Here is a 17,735-nt window from a genome sequence, read left to right as displayed (position 1 = left end):
TCATGACCAACCAAATATTTTTAAGGTGCGTGACTACATCCTCATCTGATTCTTTCTTCAAAGAGCCCTCCATATAATTGAGCCAAATCCGCTGGGCTCTGGAAACTTAATCTGGAATAAGCGCTCTACTCTGAGTGGAAGCAGCAATTATGGAATTATGGCTATTAAATGTACTGGCTATTAAGGCATCATATTTAAATTTTAACACGTGCATGAGCATCATTGTTTTGTGCAGTTTTCTATGATTTTTAATATATGTATTACTTACAAATTACAACCAAAATAAACCACTTTGTGGCATGAATAGTGAACCTCTGTTTCCCAGTGGTCGCTCATTTCATAAATATGAAGGTATTTAACATTAAATAATGACTGTCATTGGTTTTCATTGATTTATGAAATCCTTTTCAACTTTTTATTTCTCAATTGTGTTACTTTCAGAATATGAAACAAATTATAGCCAAAATAAACAATTTTCAGTCACCCAACAGAACAGAGGCTCTAACAGGGAACCTCTGTTTCCCAGTGGTCGCTCATTTCATAAATATGAAGGTATTTAACATTAAATAATGACTGTCATTGGTTTTCATTGACTTATGAAATCTTTTTCAACTTTTTATTACTCCATTGTGTTACTTTCAGAATATGAAACAAATTATAGCCAAAATAAACAATTTTCAGACACCCAACAGAACAGAGGCTCTAACAGGGAACCTCTTTTTTCCAGCGGAAGACCTTTGGATAAACGTGAAGGTATTTAACATTAAATAATGACTGTCATTGGTTTTCATTGATTTATGATATCTTTTTCAACTTTTTGTTTCTCAACTTTACTTTCAGAATATGAAACAAATTCTAGACAAAATAAACAATTTCCAGACACCCAACAGAACAGAGGCTCTAACAGAGAACCTCTATTTTCCAGTGGGAGACCATCCGGTAAATGTGAAGGTATTTAACATTTTGTAATAATTGTCCATTATCTTCATTGTTTTGCGAAGTCTCTTTTAACTTTTTATTTCTCAATTGTGTTATTTTCAGATTATGGAACGGATTCCAGCAAAAATAAATCCTTTTCTGAAACTTATCTGAACAGAGACTCCAATAAGGAACCTCTGTTTTCCAGTGGTCGATCATCTGATAAATATGAAGGTATTAATATTAAATAATGAATGTCCATAATCTCCATTGATTTATTAAATCTTTATCAACTTTTTTTTTTTCAATTGTGTTCCTTTCAGAATATGAAACAAATTATAGACAAAATAAACCATTTCCAGACACCCAACAGAACAGAGGCTCTAACAGGGAACCTCTTTTTTCCAGTGGGAGAACTTTGGATAAACGTGAAGGTATTTAACATTTAGTAATAATTGTCCATAATCTTCATTGTTTTATGAAATCTTTTTTAACTTTTTATTTCTCAATTTTGTTACTTTCAGAATATGAAACAAATTATAGACAAAATAAACCATTTCCAGACAACCAACTGAACAGAGGCTCTAACAGGGAACCTCTTTTTTCCAGTGGGAGACCATTCGATAAACGTGAAGGTATTTAACATTTATTAATAATTGTCCATAATCTTCATTGTTTTGCGAAGTCTCTTAACTTTTTTTATTTCTCAATTGTGTTATTTTCAGAATATGGAACTAACTTCAGCCAAAATAAATCATTTTCTGAGACCCACCTGAACAGAGACTCTAAAAAGGCACCTCTGTTTCCCAGTGGTCGATCATATGATACATATGAAGGTATTTAACATTAAATAATGAATGTCCATAAACTCCATTGATTTATGAAATCTTTTTCAACTTTTTATTTCCCAATTTTGTTACTTTCAGAATATGGAACAAATTATATACAAACTAAAGCATTTCCAGACACCCAACAGAACAGAGACTCTAACAGGGAATCTATTTTTTTCAGTGGGAGACCTTCGGATAAACATGAAGGTATCTAACATTTAGTAATGATTGTCTATAATCTTGATTGTTTTATGAAATCTTTTTAAACTTTTTGTTTCTCAATTTTGCTACTTTCAGAATATGGAACTAATTCCAGCCAAAATAAACAATTTTTTGAGACCCATCTGAACAGAGAATCGAACAAGGAAACTCTGTTTCCCACTGGGAGACAATGTGATAAAAATGAAGGTATTTAATATTTATTAACTATTGTCTAGAACGGGGTTTCCCAACCTGTGGTACACGTACCCCCAGGGGTACAATTTACCTCCCCTGGGGGTACGGGAAAAAATGTCTGTAGTGGCGGAACTGACTTGCGTAGGACCGATCTAGGGCAGTTGTCTAATGGCCAGACTGTATGTTGCACCACTTGGTTAAGGTCTCACGTGCAATATTGGCTTGTCAGCTACTCGCGATGTGACTCCGCCTCCTCCCCGTGTGGCCACGCCTCCTCTCAGCATGGCTCTGCTTTTTTGTTATTGAAGTGTGGACGGAGCACACCGCGGGGAGGCAGGCAGGCTGGGATGGAGGAGATTTTGTGCACAACTCTCCACAAAGGTAAGATATCTCCTTTTGATGCGTGGTGTCCGTTTCCCCACACTCCTCCTGTACTCACTCACTGGCCTCACCCACACTACCCTCTCACTCACATTGTCCCACTGCCCTATCACTCACACTGCCATATGTATATAATGGAAGTGCACTCAACCCTTCGTGCTGAAATCCTGGGTGCTATACTTGATAAGTCCCAGTACCAGTAAGGACCAAATATGAAATTTGAATATAGAAGAAATCCAGGCACTCCAACGAATTCCAAAAAAGGCAGTTTTATTGGACCCAAGAACTAGCAAGCAACGTTTCAACCCCTTAGGGCCTTTGTCAAGCTGACACTGTCACACTGTCCCCGCAGGTAGAGCCTTGGGGCAGAGGAAGGAGACACAGGGGGGAGAGCCTTGGGGCAGAGGAAGGAGACGCAGAGAGAGCCTTGAGGCAGAGGAAGGAGACGCAGAGAGAGCCTTGAGGCAGAGGAAGGAGAAGCAGGGAGAGCCTTGGGGCAGAGGAAGGCGAAGCAGGGAGAGCCTTGGGGCAGAGGAAGGCGAAGCAGGGAGAGCCTTGGGGCAGAGGAAGGCGAAGCAGGGAGAGCCTTGGGGCAGAGGAAGGCGAAGCAGGGAGAGCCTTGGGGCAGAGGAAGGCGAAGCAGGGAGAGCCTTGGGGCAGAGGAAGGCGAAGCAGGGAGAGCCTTGGGGCAGAGGAAGGCGAAGCAGGGAGAGCCTTGGGGCAGAGGAAGGCGAAGCAGGGAGAGCCTTGGGGCAGAGGAAGGCGAAGCAGGGAGAGCCTTGGGGCAGAGGAAGGCGAAGCAGGGAGAGCCTTGGGGCAGAGGAAGGCGAAGCAGGGAGAGCCTTGGGGCAGAGGAAGGCGAAGCAGGGAGAGCCTTGGGGCAGAGGAAGGCGAAGCAGGGAGAGCCTTGGGGCAGAGGAAGGCGAAGCAGGGAGAGCCTTGGGGCAGAGGAAGGCGAAGCAGGGAGAGCCTTGGGGCAGAGGAAGGCGAAGCAGGGAGAGCCTTGGGGCAGAGGAAGGCGGAGCAGGGAGAGCCTTGGGGCAGAGGAAGGAGACGCAGAGAGAGCCTTGAGGCAGAGGAAGGCGAAGCAGGGAGAGCCTTGGGGCAGAGGAAGGCGGAGCAGGGAGAGCCTTGGGGCAGAGGAAGGCGGAGCAGGGAGAGCCTTGGGGCAGAGGAAGGCGAAGCAGGGAGAGCCTTGGGGCAGAGGAAGGCAAAGCAGGGAGAGCCTTGGGGCAGAGGAAGGCGAAGCAGGGAGAGCCTTGGGGCAGAGGAAGGCGAAGCAGGGAGAGCCTTGGGGCAGAGGAAGGCGAAGCAGGGAGAGCCTTGGGGCAGAGGAAGGCGGAGCAGGGAGAGCCTTGGGGCAGAGGAAGGCGGAGCAGGGAGAGCCTTGGGGGCAGAGGAAGGCGAAGCAGGGAGAGCCTTGGGGGCAGAGGAAGGCGAAGCAGGGAGAGCCTTGGGGGCAGAGGAAGGCGAATCAGGGAGAGCCTTGGGGCAGAGGAAGGCGAATCAGGGAGAGCCTTGGGGCAGAGGAAGGCGAAGCAGGGAGAGCCTTGGGGCAGAGGAAGGAGAAGCAGGGAGAGCCTTGGGGCAGAGGACGTGCAGGGAGAGCCTAGGGCAGAGTAAGAAGGAACAGGGAAAGCCCGGGCAAGAGTAGAACCGGGGAGAGGAGAAGCAGAGGAAGTGCAGGGAGAGCCAGGGGGAGAAAAGAAGGGGAAATGTGGCAGAGAAAAACCTATAGATTTGAAATAACAGCAAGTATATTATTGTAAACATTTTTCTAATACGGGGGTACAATTTATGGAAATTGACTGCCAAGGGGTACTCAAGTGAAAAAAGGTTGGGAACCACTGGTCTAGAAGTACATACATGAGTAACATATAGACATTTGACTCCTAACTTTGTTCTGCCCTGCATATGCTTTGTTGGTTCATGAGGTCATTTCCAACTTTTTGTTTAATTTTAGAATTCTGGACAAATTACAACCAAAATAGACAATTTCCCGAGGCAGAGTTTAAAAAGGACCCTAACAGAGAACCTCCGTTTCTGAGTGAGCAGCCATCCGACAAACAAAAAGGTATTTCATATTTATACTTAAAAAAAAAAAAAAGTTTAAAACTGTGGGGAAAAAAACAAAACAAGGCATCTGACATCCACTGACTGTACATCCAGTAATTATGAAGGTAAATAAATATATTTTGGGGAGTTTGGGGAAGCCTGGACTAAAGCTTCAAAGTATTGTATCTTTTTTTTTCCCCATTCTGTTTACTGAATAGGAATCTAGCAGCTACGCGTTATGATTACATTGACTTCATAACTAAAATCTATTTCTTTCATTAATATTCTAGCTCGCCTTTGAACTTTTTCTTGTGCCATAATATCCTTCTTTAGAACTGGTGCCCACAATTACACTGTATATTCATGGTGTTGTCTTACTATTGATTTATAAAAAGGCAAAGTTCTATTTTCATCCTGAGAATTAGTGCCCATTTTTATGCATGTCCTTACTGGGTTTAGCCACTGCTGAATTGAAATTGCTCAATGTTGCCAAACCCTTGTCATGTGTTATTCCAATTCAATGTTATTCAGGGCAGAATAGGCAACCTTTGGCACTCTAAATGTTGGGAACTACATCTCCCATAATAGAGGTAAAGCATCACGGGAAATGTAGTGCACAACATCTGGAGTGCCAAAGATTGCCTACACCTTATTAGGGTGTAAGTTGTTTGTGCAATTTTCACCGCAAAATTCATAACTTTGCATATATCTATATTAACCCCTTATGACCGGAGGGCGTACTATTACGTCCTTTTAAAAGTGGCTCTAAACGCCGCAGGGCGTAATAGTACGCCCTCCGGTCATAAGGGGTTAATATAGATATATGCAAAGTTATGAATTTTGGCCGGCGATCGCGGTTGGGAGGACTCCCAGGGAGCCCCCCGCGGCACGTCCGCCCTCCAGGAGCCCTCCCGGCCATGTGAGAGTGAGGTCCTTGCGAGGACCTCACAATCACATGGCCGGGTTAGCTGCCTGCTGCATTGCCAGCAGGGGGACTAACTATAATGACAGTTGGTCCCCCTGCTGGCTGAAAATCAAATAAAAAAAATGTTAAAACAGTGTAAAAATAAATAAATTATATACTTAGATCATATATATATATATATATATATATATATATATATATATATATATATATATATTATATATATATATATATATATTCTAAGTATATATATATATATATATATATATATATACACATATACATACACACACATACACCGTCTAGGTGTATTTTAATATTTATATATATATAATTATATATATATATATATATTATCAAATTACACGTAGACTGATACTGATTAAATATATATATATATAAATATTGTTATATATATATTTATAAATAATATAAAAAAAATGAATATGTAAATACGTAAAAAAATAAAATAAAAAAAAATTAAAAATAAAATATTAAATATATAGATGTGTTTTATTTCGTTCTAACTGTATTGTGATATTAATATATATATATTTATATCAAAATACACTTATAACGAAATAATATATATCTATATACATAAATATATACGTATATATCACTATATATATATACCTATATATAAATAAAAATATTAAAAAAAATTGTTATGTATATATACACATATGTATATATATATATATACATATATTCATTCTACACATATATTTATGTAATAATTTTACATAATTAGGTATCCTAATTAATTACAATTAGCGGGACCTGCCTAACAACCCATGCCGAAAGTAAAGGGAATTTAATTTGCTAGCACTATATTTAACCCTATAACTTTCCAAGACACCATAAAACCTGTACATGGGGGGTACTGTTTTACTCGGGAGACTTCGCTGAACACAAATATTAGTGTTTCAAAACAGTAAAATGTATTACAACGATGATATCGCCAGTAAAAGTGAAGTTTTTTGCATTTTTCACGCACAAACAGCACTTACACGGACGATATTATTGCTGCAATACTTTTTACTGTTTTGAAACACAAATATTTGTGTTCAGCGAAGTCTCCCGAGTACAACAGTACCCCTCATGTACAGGTTTTATGGTGTTTTCAAAAATTACAGCGTCAAACATAAGGCTTGTGTTTCATTTTTTTCACTTTAAAATTCGCCAGATTGCTTACCCCCTTTTTGCCTGTGCTTAATTGGCCAGCCGTGTTTAAAACTCTAACGCATCTACGCTGCCCACTCAGCGCACAAAATCCTGCCACTATCCCAACGCCATGCTTATGTCTAACCGTGAAACTGCTTATCCCAGCTGACGTGGCACTGACAGAGATCTATAGCAATGTTTACTCAACTCTAATCACTTCTATATATGTTAGAATCATAGCACGCTTATTGTCTTCAGCTGGATGACCCCACTGTGACCCAACACAATAGACCAACAACAATAGCTTGTACTCAATACGTGTAAAATGCAAAAATGTTCCTAACCTGTTGTACCTAAAATAACGTGAATCTTACTAAACCTAACTTTAAGCGTTTGACGAATCATCTACTAACAAAACAAAAAACTGTGCAGATTTAACAATGCTACTTCACTGTATCATCCTGTACCAAATATTGTCTGTTTATGCTGTTGTGGCATACCTAGGCAGCTTGTATCTTTCGTTTGCACTACAAAAATAAAGAATTAAAAAAAATAAAATAAATAAAAATCGCCAGATTGCTTACGTTGCCTTTATGACCCTATGGTAGCCCAAGAATGAAAATTACCCCTATGATGGCATACTATTTGCAATAGTAGACAACCCAAGGTATTGCAAATGGGGTATGTCCAGTCTTTTTTAGTAGCCACTTAGTCACAAACACTGGCCAAAATTGGCGTTTTTTGTATTTTTCACACACAAACAAATACTAACGCTAACTTTGGCCAGTGTTTGTGACCAAATGGCTACTAAAAAAGACTGGACATACCCCATTTGCAATACCTTGGGTCGTCTACTATTGCAAATGGTATGCCATTATGGGTGTAAATTTCTTTCCTGGGCTACTATACAGTCTCAAAGGCAACGTAACCAATCTGGCGAATTTTAATTTCAAATGTAACACGCTATATTTGACCCTGTAACTTCCAAAAACACCATAAAACCTGTACATAGGGGGTACTGTTTTACGTGAGACTTTGCTGAATACAAATATGTGTATTTTATTGCAGTAAAAGCAAACAGTATTATGACAATGACAGTTAAAATGTCATGTAGAACTAAAAAAATGAAAAATAAATCTTATTTTCTCCCATTTTTTCATATTAAATTATGTTTCATAGCTAAATATTTGATATTAAATGAAAGCCCTGTTTCCCCTGAATAAAATTATATATAATAAGGGGGGGTGCATTTAATATGAAAGAGGTGAATTACGGTTGAACAGACATATAGCGCAAATGCCAGGTTTTGTTTACATTTTGTTTCGTTCACAACTTGTACATTTGGCTGCGGTGTTAAGGGGTTAAACGTCATCTGCCATTTAAGTGACAAGTCCCCTCCCTAATCCAGTGTCAGACTGCCTGATAGTGGACTCTGGATTCACTACTCCAGAGTCCAGTGGTGCACCATGTTTTAAAGCAGGGTTTCTCAACCTTTGACAGAAAAGTACCTGTGCAGGTCTATAAAAAAATTGAGAAAGTGGTTTCTATTTATTTAAATTCCAAATTAAACATGTAGAGCATGATATTTAAGTTAATCCCATGTTGGAGAGCAAGCCTGATTAAAGATAGTATATAATATTTTTAAAATAAATGATATCATGTAAATATTGTGTGTGTAAGGGTAGTGTATGAACTATTAATCTGAATTACAAGAGTCACAAATTGAAAATATGATACACACGTAATATTTACACACAGGGGATGCTGAAACAAAAACACTTTTAAAAAAAATGTTTTTACATTTTTTATTTTATTCGTACATTGAGGTTACAAACATGATTGTAATGCCACAACAGCAGGTACAAGCTAGATCATTCAGTACGTAATATTCAATACTATGGCATGTGATAAAACTGCACATTGTTTGATAATAGAGCAAAGAACATGCTTAGGTATGCATAGGTCAACATAAAGAACATTATAAGTGATAGGCAATGCATACATTCTGGAGACTCGACAAACACTAAACGTTGGATGAATACTGCATCTATGATAATGGTGGCACAAGTCACACATATTAGCACCCCACCAAGCCTCTGCACAATCTAGAGCACCTGACTCATGAGTGCCATCGCAAATTGGCCAGTAGAATTCGGGGCCTCCCTGCAGACCATCATTGCGCATGCTACGCGGTGTTATTTTCGAACTTGCCTTAGCCACGAGCTCCAGGGCTATGGGCCATGGAACAGGCTTGTAAAAAGACTTGGTTCGGGGGATTTATGTGCTGTTTGGGAACCGAACCAACTCACGAATTGCAGACCACGTCTGAGCTTATTGACCCTTGTTAACGTCTCCTGACACTTCAATCAGTGTGGGTTCTAATTGGGTGGCCGCCGTTCGGATGCACAAACGCATGGGAACTGTGTTGGTGGCCATCTTGTTCGCGAGAATGCAGGCAGCGGTGTTCGGGCGTCGAGTTCATGGAACTAAAATCGGACCCTGAAACTCCCGAACACCACTGAACATTGCCGAACACCTGCTTCTCTCCAGTAAGTGTCAGGAGAGCTCCATTTGGTAGGTTTGTTCTTATGAACCATACGAACAAATGCTACCAACAAGCCAGAGTATGCGTTCTGTATTTTTTTCGTATGGAACTCCCACTGAATCCCTGGAACTGCTTTGGGCAGGCGCCTCGTGTGCGGTCGGTCAGAACTTTACCCCGGTGGCAATTCGGCTGTGTTCGTGGAATCTGAGCACTATTCGAACAACTTGGGCAGTCAGGTCCAGGCTATCCAAGGATGCATAGACTGTGGGGGTTTCTATATGGGAAAATTTTATTTTTATGTGTTTTCACATTTTGTATTGTTTTGCTGAGTCATGGTGACACTGTATTTCTTGGGCATGTTGTGGGTGTGTTTTGGGTGTGTCACTGTACTCAGATTCTATATATAAGTGAGCCATTTGTCTGGAATAAACAGATTTTCTTCACCCTTCACTAAGCCTCGGCTCGTGTTTGGGTGATACTGCGGCTACCCCTTCAGCGATACCTATAATCACTGGCAGCTTTAATCACTCTGAAGCTATCACAACCATCAAGGGGTGACCACAGGTGGTACTAACCCATCTTCAGGAGGGTATACCTCCACAGTGGTCTCCAGAAGGGTGAATGAGATGTTTAGTGGTCTGTCCGAGAGTAGTCCGTGGCCTAGTGAGTGGTTGGGCAACAGCTGAACTGAGTCTAAGGCGCCTCACTATTAGTACAGCGTTAGGTCTTGCCCAGGAGATGTGGAGCGTTTCGCAGTCTGCCTTGGAGGTGTTGCCAGTGGTGCTTCTTCATGAATGCTCAGGCGACAAGTGAAGTAGCAAGAAGTCTGCAAACAAGCAACTAGTTTTCTGAGAGAGAAGCTTGCGAGGCTCTATATTCAGTTACACGTGGCTTCCGCAATGATAGCTGTAACAGGGCCCGCTGGTAGGTACTCAGCCACCGTAGCACAGGAAAAAGTTGCTGGGTTATCCCTCAACGGCAGGGGGTGGGGGACATTGGGGTGAGGAAAAAGTGTAAAGGGGAGACCTCCAGGTAAATGAGCTGCATCCTGCTGAGGAATAGGCCCCAGGTCTACCCCCAGTAAAATCTGACTATCTCTGTCTAGGATACGATGCGTACAGCAGCAGTAATCACCACCCGTCTCCGAGGTATGTCTGCAGCCGATATTCAGGCTAATAATTCAGGCAATATAATAGCGGTTAGGCAGCGGAGCTCACAAGATTTGTGACCGGTCAGCACTGCTGCTAGGCTTGGCCTCCCGACAAAAACACATTTACACACTAAGGACACTGACACACATACATTTACACCAAGAGAAAACTGGCAGACACACACACTCTCAATAATTTGACACATATTGACAGACATTCTTATGGACATACACATTCTCTCACACACACTCAAAAATAAATGTTTTAATTATTTTTGTTAAAGTCCACCAATCCTCCCTACGTATGTGGAACTGGAGTGGATCCTTTCCCTGGGGTACAGTATGTGTCATCTTTGTGCTTTTCCAGCACTACTCCCATGCACTCTGTTAAGTAATGCTGAGGCCGGAATGATGTCATAACCCACAATCACCTCAGGGCATACAAGGGGACAGTGCTGGAAGATCATGAAAAGTATAGAAACATAGAATGTGACGGCAGATAAGAACCATTCGGCCCATATAGTCTGCCCAATTTTCTAAATACTTTTAATTTGTCCCTGGCCTTATCTAAAGTCTAGGATAGCCTTATGCCTATCCCATGCATGCTTAAACTCCCTTACCCTGGTAACCTCTACCACTTCAGCTGGAAGGCTATTCCATGCATCCACTACCCTCTCAGTAAAGTAATACTTCCTGATATTATTTTTAAACCTTTGCCCCTCTAATTTAAGACTGTCATCTTGTTGTTATAGTTATCCTCCTTTTAAATGTAGTCTCCTCCTTTACTGTGTTGATTCACTTCATGTATTTCAATGTTTCTATCATATCCCCCCTGTCTCATCTTTCCTCCAAGCTATACATGTTAAGATCCTTTAACCTTTCCTTGTAAGTTTTATCCTGCAATCCATGAACCAGTTTAGTAGCCCTTCTCTGAACTCTCTCTAAAGTATATTTCTGAAAATATTTCTGAAGATACGGTCTCCAGTACTGTGTACAATCCTCCAAGTGAGGTCTCACCAGTGTTCTGTACAATGGCATGAGCACTTCCCTCTTTCTACTGGTAATGCCTCTCCCTATACAACCAAGCATCCTGCTAGCATTTCCAGCTGCTCTATTACATTGCCTTCCTACCTTTAAGTCATTAGAAATAATTAATCCTAAATCCGTCTCATGGATAACCTCAGATGTTGAGGTTAGTAGGGTATCAAATATCCTATACTCTGCCCTTGGGTTTTTACATCCAAGGTGCATTATCTTGCACTTATCCACATTAAATGTCAGTTGCCACAGTTCTGACCATTTTTTTCTAAATTATTTGCCATTTGACTTATCCCTCCTGGAACATCAACCCTGTTGCAAATTTTAGTTTCTTCAGCAAAAAGACATACCTTACCATCAAGACCTTCTGCAATATCCCTTATATAAATATTAAAGAGAATGGGTCCAAGTACAGATCCCTGAGGTACCCCACTGGTAACTAGACCTTGCTTCGAATATTCTCCGTTAACTACAACCCTCTGTTGCCTGTCATTTAGCCACTGCCTAACCCATTCAACAATATTGGAATCCAAACTTAAAGATTGCAGTTTATTGATGAGCTTTCTATGTGGAACAGTGTCAAAAGCCTTACTGAAATCTAGGTAAGAAATGTCTACTGCACCACCCTGATCTATAATTTTAGTTACCCAATCAAAAAAATCAATTAGATTAGTTTGGCAAGATCTCCCTGAAGTAAACCCATGTTATAGCTCCCTCGACACCTCTGCTACTATTCTCCCCCAGCTGTCCGCCTCCTGTTGGGCTGCGCTAATCTTGGCTTTCCCCCTTGCCTTTGGTGCTTATACATTTGGAGTATACCACTGGCTGAGAAACCAGGTCATAATCTATCTAAATCCATCTGTATTTTTTATAAAAATTTAATCAAATACAAAGCAACAAAACAAATGCACTTGTGTGTGTATAATCCACATACAAATGTACACAAAACAAAAAGTACTATGCCAGCAATGTAAGTGTTATCTCTCAGCAACCGACTGTTTTGACCATGAGATCACCCCTTGAAATAAAGAAATTGTGGTCAATTTTGGGGTTCTTTGAGGTCTACCTCGGCTTTTGGTTTTGAGAGGATGTTTTGTAAACACCCGGTCGGGCAGTCTATCTAATTGCACTGTTTTTGTTTCTTTACATTTTTAATAGGTATGTTTCTCTAGACACATGCAAATTTGTTTAGTCTAAATTTAAAGTCTATATTGAACCATTATCTCATGCACAGTATCTTAATGTATTTTTTTTTGTTTGTTTGTTTTTTGGGGCATTGTGTCTGTGAATGCCACATTGAAATGCCATGTTGGCTTTAATTTAGTAAACTGAAATTTAGGAAAAAATAACTCTTTCTATTATGTTACAGATTCTGCTCTCAATTACACCGGCAACTGGCAACCACCCTCTGCCACATTTAACGATAATAAGCCCACTGGACAAAGACCTCCAGCAGACAGGCCCCAAAGCCAGTGGTCCAAACAAATGCAAGATCCAAGATTTCCATTTACACATGAAAAAGAATTGGTTTCTTCATTTACTGAAGGAACAAAAGGTCTACCACCAAAGCTTCCCTCTAATGAAACCATTGCAAAATTCTTTGACAGTATAAAGAATATGGAGGTTTCAGAGGTGATTTCTACACTGAACAGTATAACTGCTACTAACCCAGCTTTTAAAGGTATTCTTATTCTAAAGAATATATAATATAGTTATTGGAAAAAAAATGTTAAAATCAGTGGAAACCTAACTAGCCTATGGTGATTAAGGACATAAAACATATTTTTCGATTAGATGCTATTACAATGAACATAATTATGGATTAAGAAATGCTAATGTTTAATATCCATTCATACAAGTGGCAATGTTGGTCATTGCACCTCGAGGAGGACATGCCCCCAACCGTGGCATACTATTATTATTATTATTATTATTATTATTCTATTATTTATAGAGCGCCGTCAAATTCCGCAGCGCTTTACAATGGGTGGACGAACAGACATGTAGTTGTAACCAGACAAGTTAGACACACAGGAACAGAGGGGTTGAGGGCCTTGCTCAATGAGCTTACATGCTAGAGGGAGTGGGGTAAAATGACACAAAAGGTAAGGATAGTATTAGACTAGTGACAGTTGCAGAAGAGGAATCAGTTTGGAGCTATTAAGAGTTTAATTGATGCACTTTTATGAAGAAGTGGGTTTTTAATGATTTTTTGAAGGAGTGGAGACTGGGTGAGCAAATCAACACGCTACCTGCAAAGATGCTCCCGTTGTGCTGAACGCTCCTGGAGGAAGTCTCGCACCCAGGCAGACTATCTCCATTATAGATTCATATTGTGTTTATACAGTGCAGCCCTTACCCTCACCAAACAGTCATACATTTCCTCTCTCATTAGTCCATGCTCCTGCAATCCCAGGAGTTTTTGACACCTTTAACTTTCTTCTTCACCCTGCTGTGGCCATCACCCAAACCAACCTTAAAGCCGATAGCTTTGCATGCTACTTTACCAACAAGATTGAACAGCTAAGGAAAGCATTCTCCCCACCTTGATGTTCTCTTTTTCTGTCTTGGTGGGCCAACATGGATTACAGTTTTTCATTATTTTAATAGCATTATGGATTTTTATTGCATTATTATTATTTCATTATGCCTTCACTACTTGGGCACAGGGGGTGTTCAGTAATCTGTAAACCACCCTTTATTTAAACTGATACACACATATTTACATCCAAATGATTCTGACACACACATTTACACCCAGAGGACACTGAAACACATTTACACACAGAGGACACTAACACAGACTGTTATGCATTCCAGTAATGCTCCCTATTGTTCTGTTTAGTAATGCCAGGGCCGGAGTTACCGCTCCCGGCATCACCATAGGGCTTGCAAGTGAGCAGTGCTGGAAGATCATGAACAGTAAAGTTTCCTAATCATTAACAGATTTATTTAACCAATCATTGTTAACAGGAGTAGTCCCAGAAGATTGGAAGTTGGCAAATGTTGTGCCTATTCACAAGAAAGGTAGTAGGGAGGAGTCGGGCAACTATAGGCCAGTAAGCCTTACTTCAGTAGTGGGGAAAGTAAAGGAAACCATGTTAAAGGATAGGATTGTTGAACATCTAAAAATTACATGGATTTCAAGATCAGAGACAACATGGGTTTACTTTAGGGAGATTATGCCAAACTAATCTTATTGATTTTTTATTGGGTAACTAAAATAATAGATCAGGGTGGTGCAGTAGACATTGCTTACCTAGATTTCCGTAAGGCTTTTGACACTATTGCACATAGATGGCTTATCAATAAACTGCAATTTTTTAGTTTGGATTCCAATATTGTAGAATGGGCAGTGGCTGAGTGACAGGCAACAAAGGGTTGTAGTCAATGGAGTATCTTCGAAGCATGGTCTTATCACCAGTGGGGTACCTCAGGGATCTGTATTTGGACCCATTCTCTTAAAAAAATTTATTAGTGATATTGCAGAAGGTCTTGATGGTAAGGTATGTCTTTTTGCTGATGATACTAAGATATGTAGCAGGGTTGATGTTCCAAGAGGGATAAGCCAAATGGCAAATGATTTAGGTAAACTAGAAAAATGGTCAGAGTTGTGGCAACTGACATTTAATGTGGATAAGTGCAAGATAATGCACTTGGATGTAAAATCCCAAGGGCAGTGTACAGAATATTTGTTAGTCCTAATCATGTGTTGCATCACTCACTACTCTCGGCCCTCCAACTCTTCAGAATGACTAATTGTACTGCAATTTTGGTGATTTTTATGCACTTGTTAGCTACAGGTGAGACTGAAAATCAATTAGTAAGGGTGTCCACAAAAGAAAATGTAGCATTTTGAATGCATTGATATAAACAATGCAAAAATAGAATAGACTTTAACTATAGCTGCGGTTCCCAAACACAGTGGTGCCGCAAAATGTTTCCCAAGGCTATAATCATAGCACCGGGAACAGTGACTCGCTCTCCCCTGCCGGCTCTGCAGGACCAGAGGGGAGATCAGAGATCTCCCTCACCGGCCCGCTAGCACTGGAACTGTGAAAGAGGACCGGGAGGAGCTCTAGCCTGCAGTTCCGACGGGCTCTCCTTTAGCGAGGAGTGTTGCCGCAGTAACCACATCAATGCTCTGTATCTCGCAAAAGTGAACTCTAGCCTCAGGAGCTGCTAGAGTTAACTCTCACCACTTGGACCACCAGGGATTAGTACTGTCTCCCTTCCCAGGCAAAGGTAAGAAAATAGTTAATATTTGTTAATCTGCCCCCCCATACACATGTACTGTACCCCTCACACACACTGTACAATAAACTTACACATGTACCCCTCACACATACACGCACGCGCTATATCCTTCACAAACACAATGCACCCCTCTCACACACACACACACACACACACACACACACACACACACTACTACACCTATCCCCTACACCTATCCCCTACTCCTGCTCCTATACCGTCAGACCCCAGTTAAGTTGTCAAACTGTTCATAAACAGTTTGACTACTTACCCTGGGAGGGCACCACGGCACTCCTAGCACCATAACCACTACAGCACTCTGCCTGGATTGTTTCTTTAAATAATCTACCAGTGCCCCTCTTGAGATTAGGTTCTGGATGCACCCTTGACAGGGAATCAATTCTGCTGAACAGGGGCCCAGTATATGCCGCAGAGCTTTACATGTATACAACCTAGAATTGTTGTTTGCTTGGGGCGCCTTGGAAAATATTGAAATATTAAGGGTGTCTTGATCCTAAGACGTTTTGGAACCACTGACCTAGAGAGTATCATTACAAAAAAATAAGACTACATGATGGGTGGCATTATATGAGTTTTATGATATATTATAGCTATAAAACACTGCATATCAACAACTGCTTAGTACTACAGAAATTAACACTTTTTTATATATTTTTTTTTTATATAGGGATTCACGTTCCAACGTTGATTAAACATTTAACAGAAACAGGGAAGCTGAAAACCCAACATGAAACAAGAACATTTCAGAAATAATTTTTTTTTCATGTAGACATTCCTTTTTAAAATGATGTACATTTTCAACTTTTATGAACATGTGTTTAAGCTTTCGATGTGTAAAAAAACAAATCCAAAACAACAAAATGATTTGCATCGTCTTGTTCATTATCTATCTTATCTTTCATCATTAGTGGTTAGAAAACATGGTGGCCTGTGGAATACTAATCTATTATTAATGAATTACATACTTTTAAATATTAAAAGGAAGAAACCAAAAAGGGGCTAAATGAGAGATATAAATAAATATTTTAAAAAACACACCAAATAAGTGAATAATAAAGGTTATATACAACCTGATAAATAGTTACAAGATATTCTGCAAAATAAGTAAAAAATATATATGGTTCAATATAAGTGTCAGAGTGATGGTGGTAGAGAAGTCACTAGATAGACGTATAGTCAGGCATATACCAGCAGATATTGGGAACGATGATCGGCCACTGGACCGGCGTGTGTTTCACCGTGGATTATAGGTGGACACTTCCGGGTGTATCGGTGTTGCATATGCGTGAATGACATCATCGGTAGTGATGTGCGTTTTATGTTGGAACGCATAGAACATTTCTGGGTTGTGGACTTAAACGAGCATGTTATTAAGCCATACAGGGAATGGGAAACGTTGAAAAAAAGAACCTTACATATAGTACAATACAAAATAAGAGGGGAAGGCAGAGTATAATAGATAATTGCAGCAAGTAAAAAATTAAACAATGAAAAATTGAACAAAACTATATATATATTTTCTACATATTCTAATTATTATTTTTTAGTTTTTCAGAATTTGACCCTGGATATATTATTCTTATTTATATGTAATATTGCTTTTGGTTTATTTTTATTTTGTACAAAACTCCGCATCATAGCTTTATGCATTTTTGGTAATTATTAAATATATTTTGATACTTTTTTTTTTTTATATATAAATTATTTTAATTTTATTATATTTTATGTTTATATATTTGTATATATAATTTTTTAAAAATAGCTTTTTTTGTGTATATATATATATATATATATATATATATATATATAATTTATTTATTTTTTTCTTAATTTTCCATTTTTTTCATTTTCATTTTTTACTTGCTGCAATTAGCTATTATGCTCTGCCTCCCCCTCTTATTTTGTATTGTACTATATGTGAGGTTCTTTCTTTCAACGTTTCCCATTCCCTAAGTATGGCTTAAAAACATGCTTGTTTAAGTTCACAACCCAGAAATGTTTTATCATTCAAGCGTACTGATGACGTCATTCACGCATATGTGACCTATAATC

The 17,735-nt window shown here is 39.7% G+C and overlaps 1 protein-coding gene across 1 annotated transcript in view; it reads left to right on the top strand.

Annotated features, from left to right (window-relative positions):
- LOC134609406 (uncharacterized) overlaps window positions 1-16,500 on the top strand; it is an 89,832-nt gene extending 73,332 nt beyond the window's left edge. The window contains exons 30-41 of the mRNA XM_063453086.1: window positions 442-552; window positions 643-753; window positions 841-951; window positions 1,042-1,152; window positions 1,242-1,352; window positions 1,443-1,553; window positions 1,644-1,754; window positions 1,845-1,955; window positions 2,046-2,156; window positions 4,489-4,599; window positions 12,775-13,086; window positions 16,351-16,500. Of these exons, the coding sequence (XP_063309156.1) occupies window positions 442-552; window positions 643-753; window positions 841-951; window positions 1,042-1,152; window positions 1,242-1,352; window positions 1,443-1,553; window positions 1,644-1,754; window positions 1,845-1,955; window positions 2,046-2,156; window positions 4,489-4,599; window positions 12,775-13,086; window positions 16,351-16,436 (1,508 nt within the window). The 3' untranslated portion in view covers window positions 16,437-16,500. The remainder of the gene's footprint in view (window positions 1-441; window positions 553-642; window positions 754-840; window positions 952-1,041; window positions 1,153-1,241; window positions 1,353-1,442; window positions 1,554-1,643; window positions 1,755-1,844; window positions 1,956-2,045; window positions 2,157-4,488; window positions 4,600-12,774; window positions 13,087-16,350) is intronic.
- Window positions 16,501-17,735: the final 1,235 nt, after the last annotated feature.

Source organism: Pelobates fuscus, chromosome 4, assembly GCF_036172605.1.
Source record: "Pelobates fuscus isolate aPelFus1 chromosome 4, aPelFus1.pri, whole genome shotgun sequence".
Taxonomy (NCBI): Eukaryota; Metazoa; Chordata; class Amphibia; order Anura; family Pelobatidae; genus Pelobates; species Pelobates fuscus.
The sequence above is the reverse complement of the archived record's forward strand: the minus strand, read 5'-3'. Positions and strand labels throughout refer to the sequence as shown.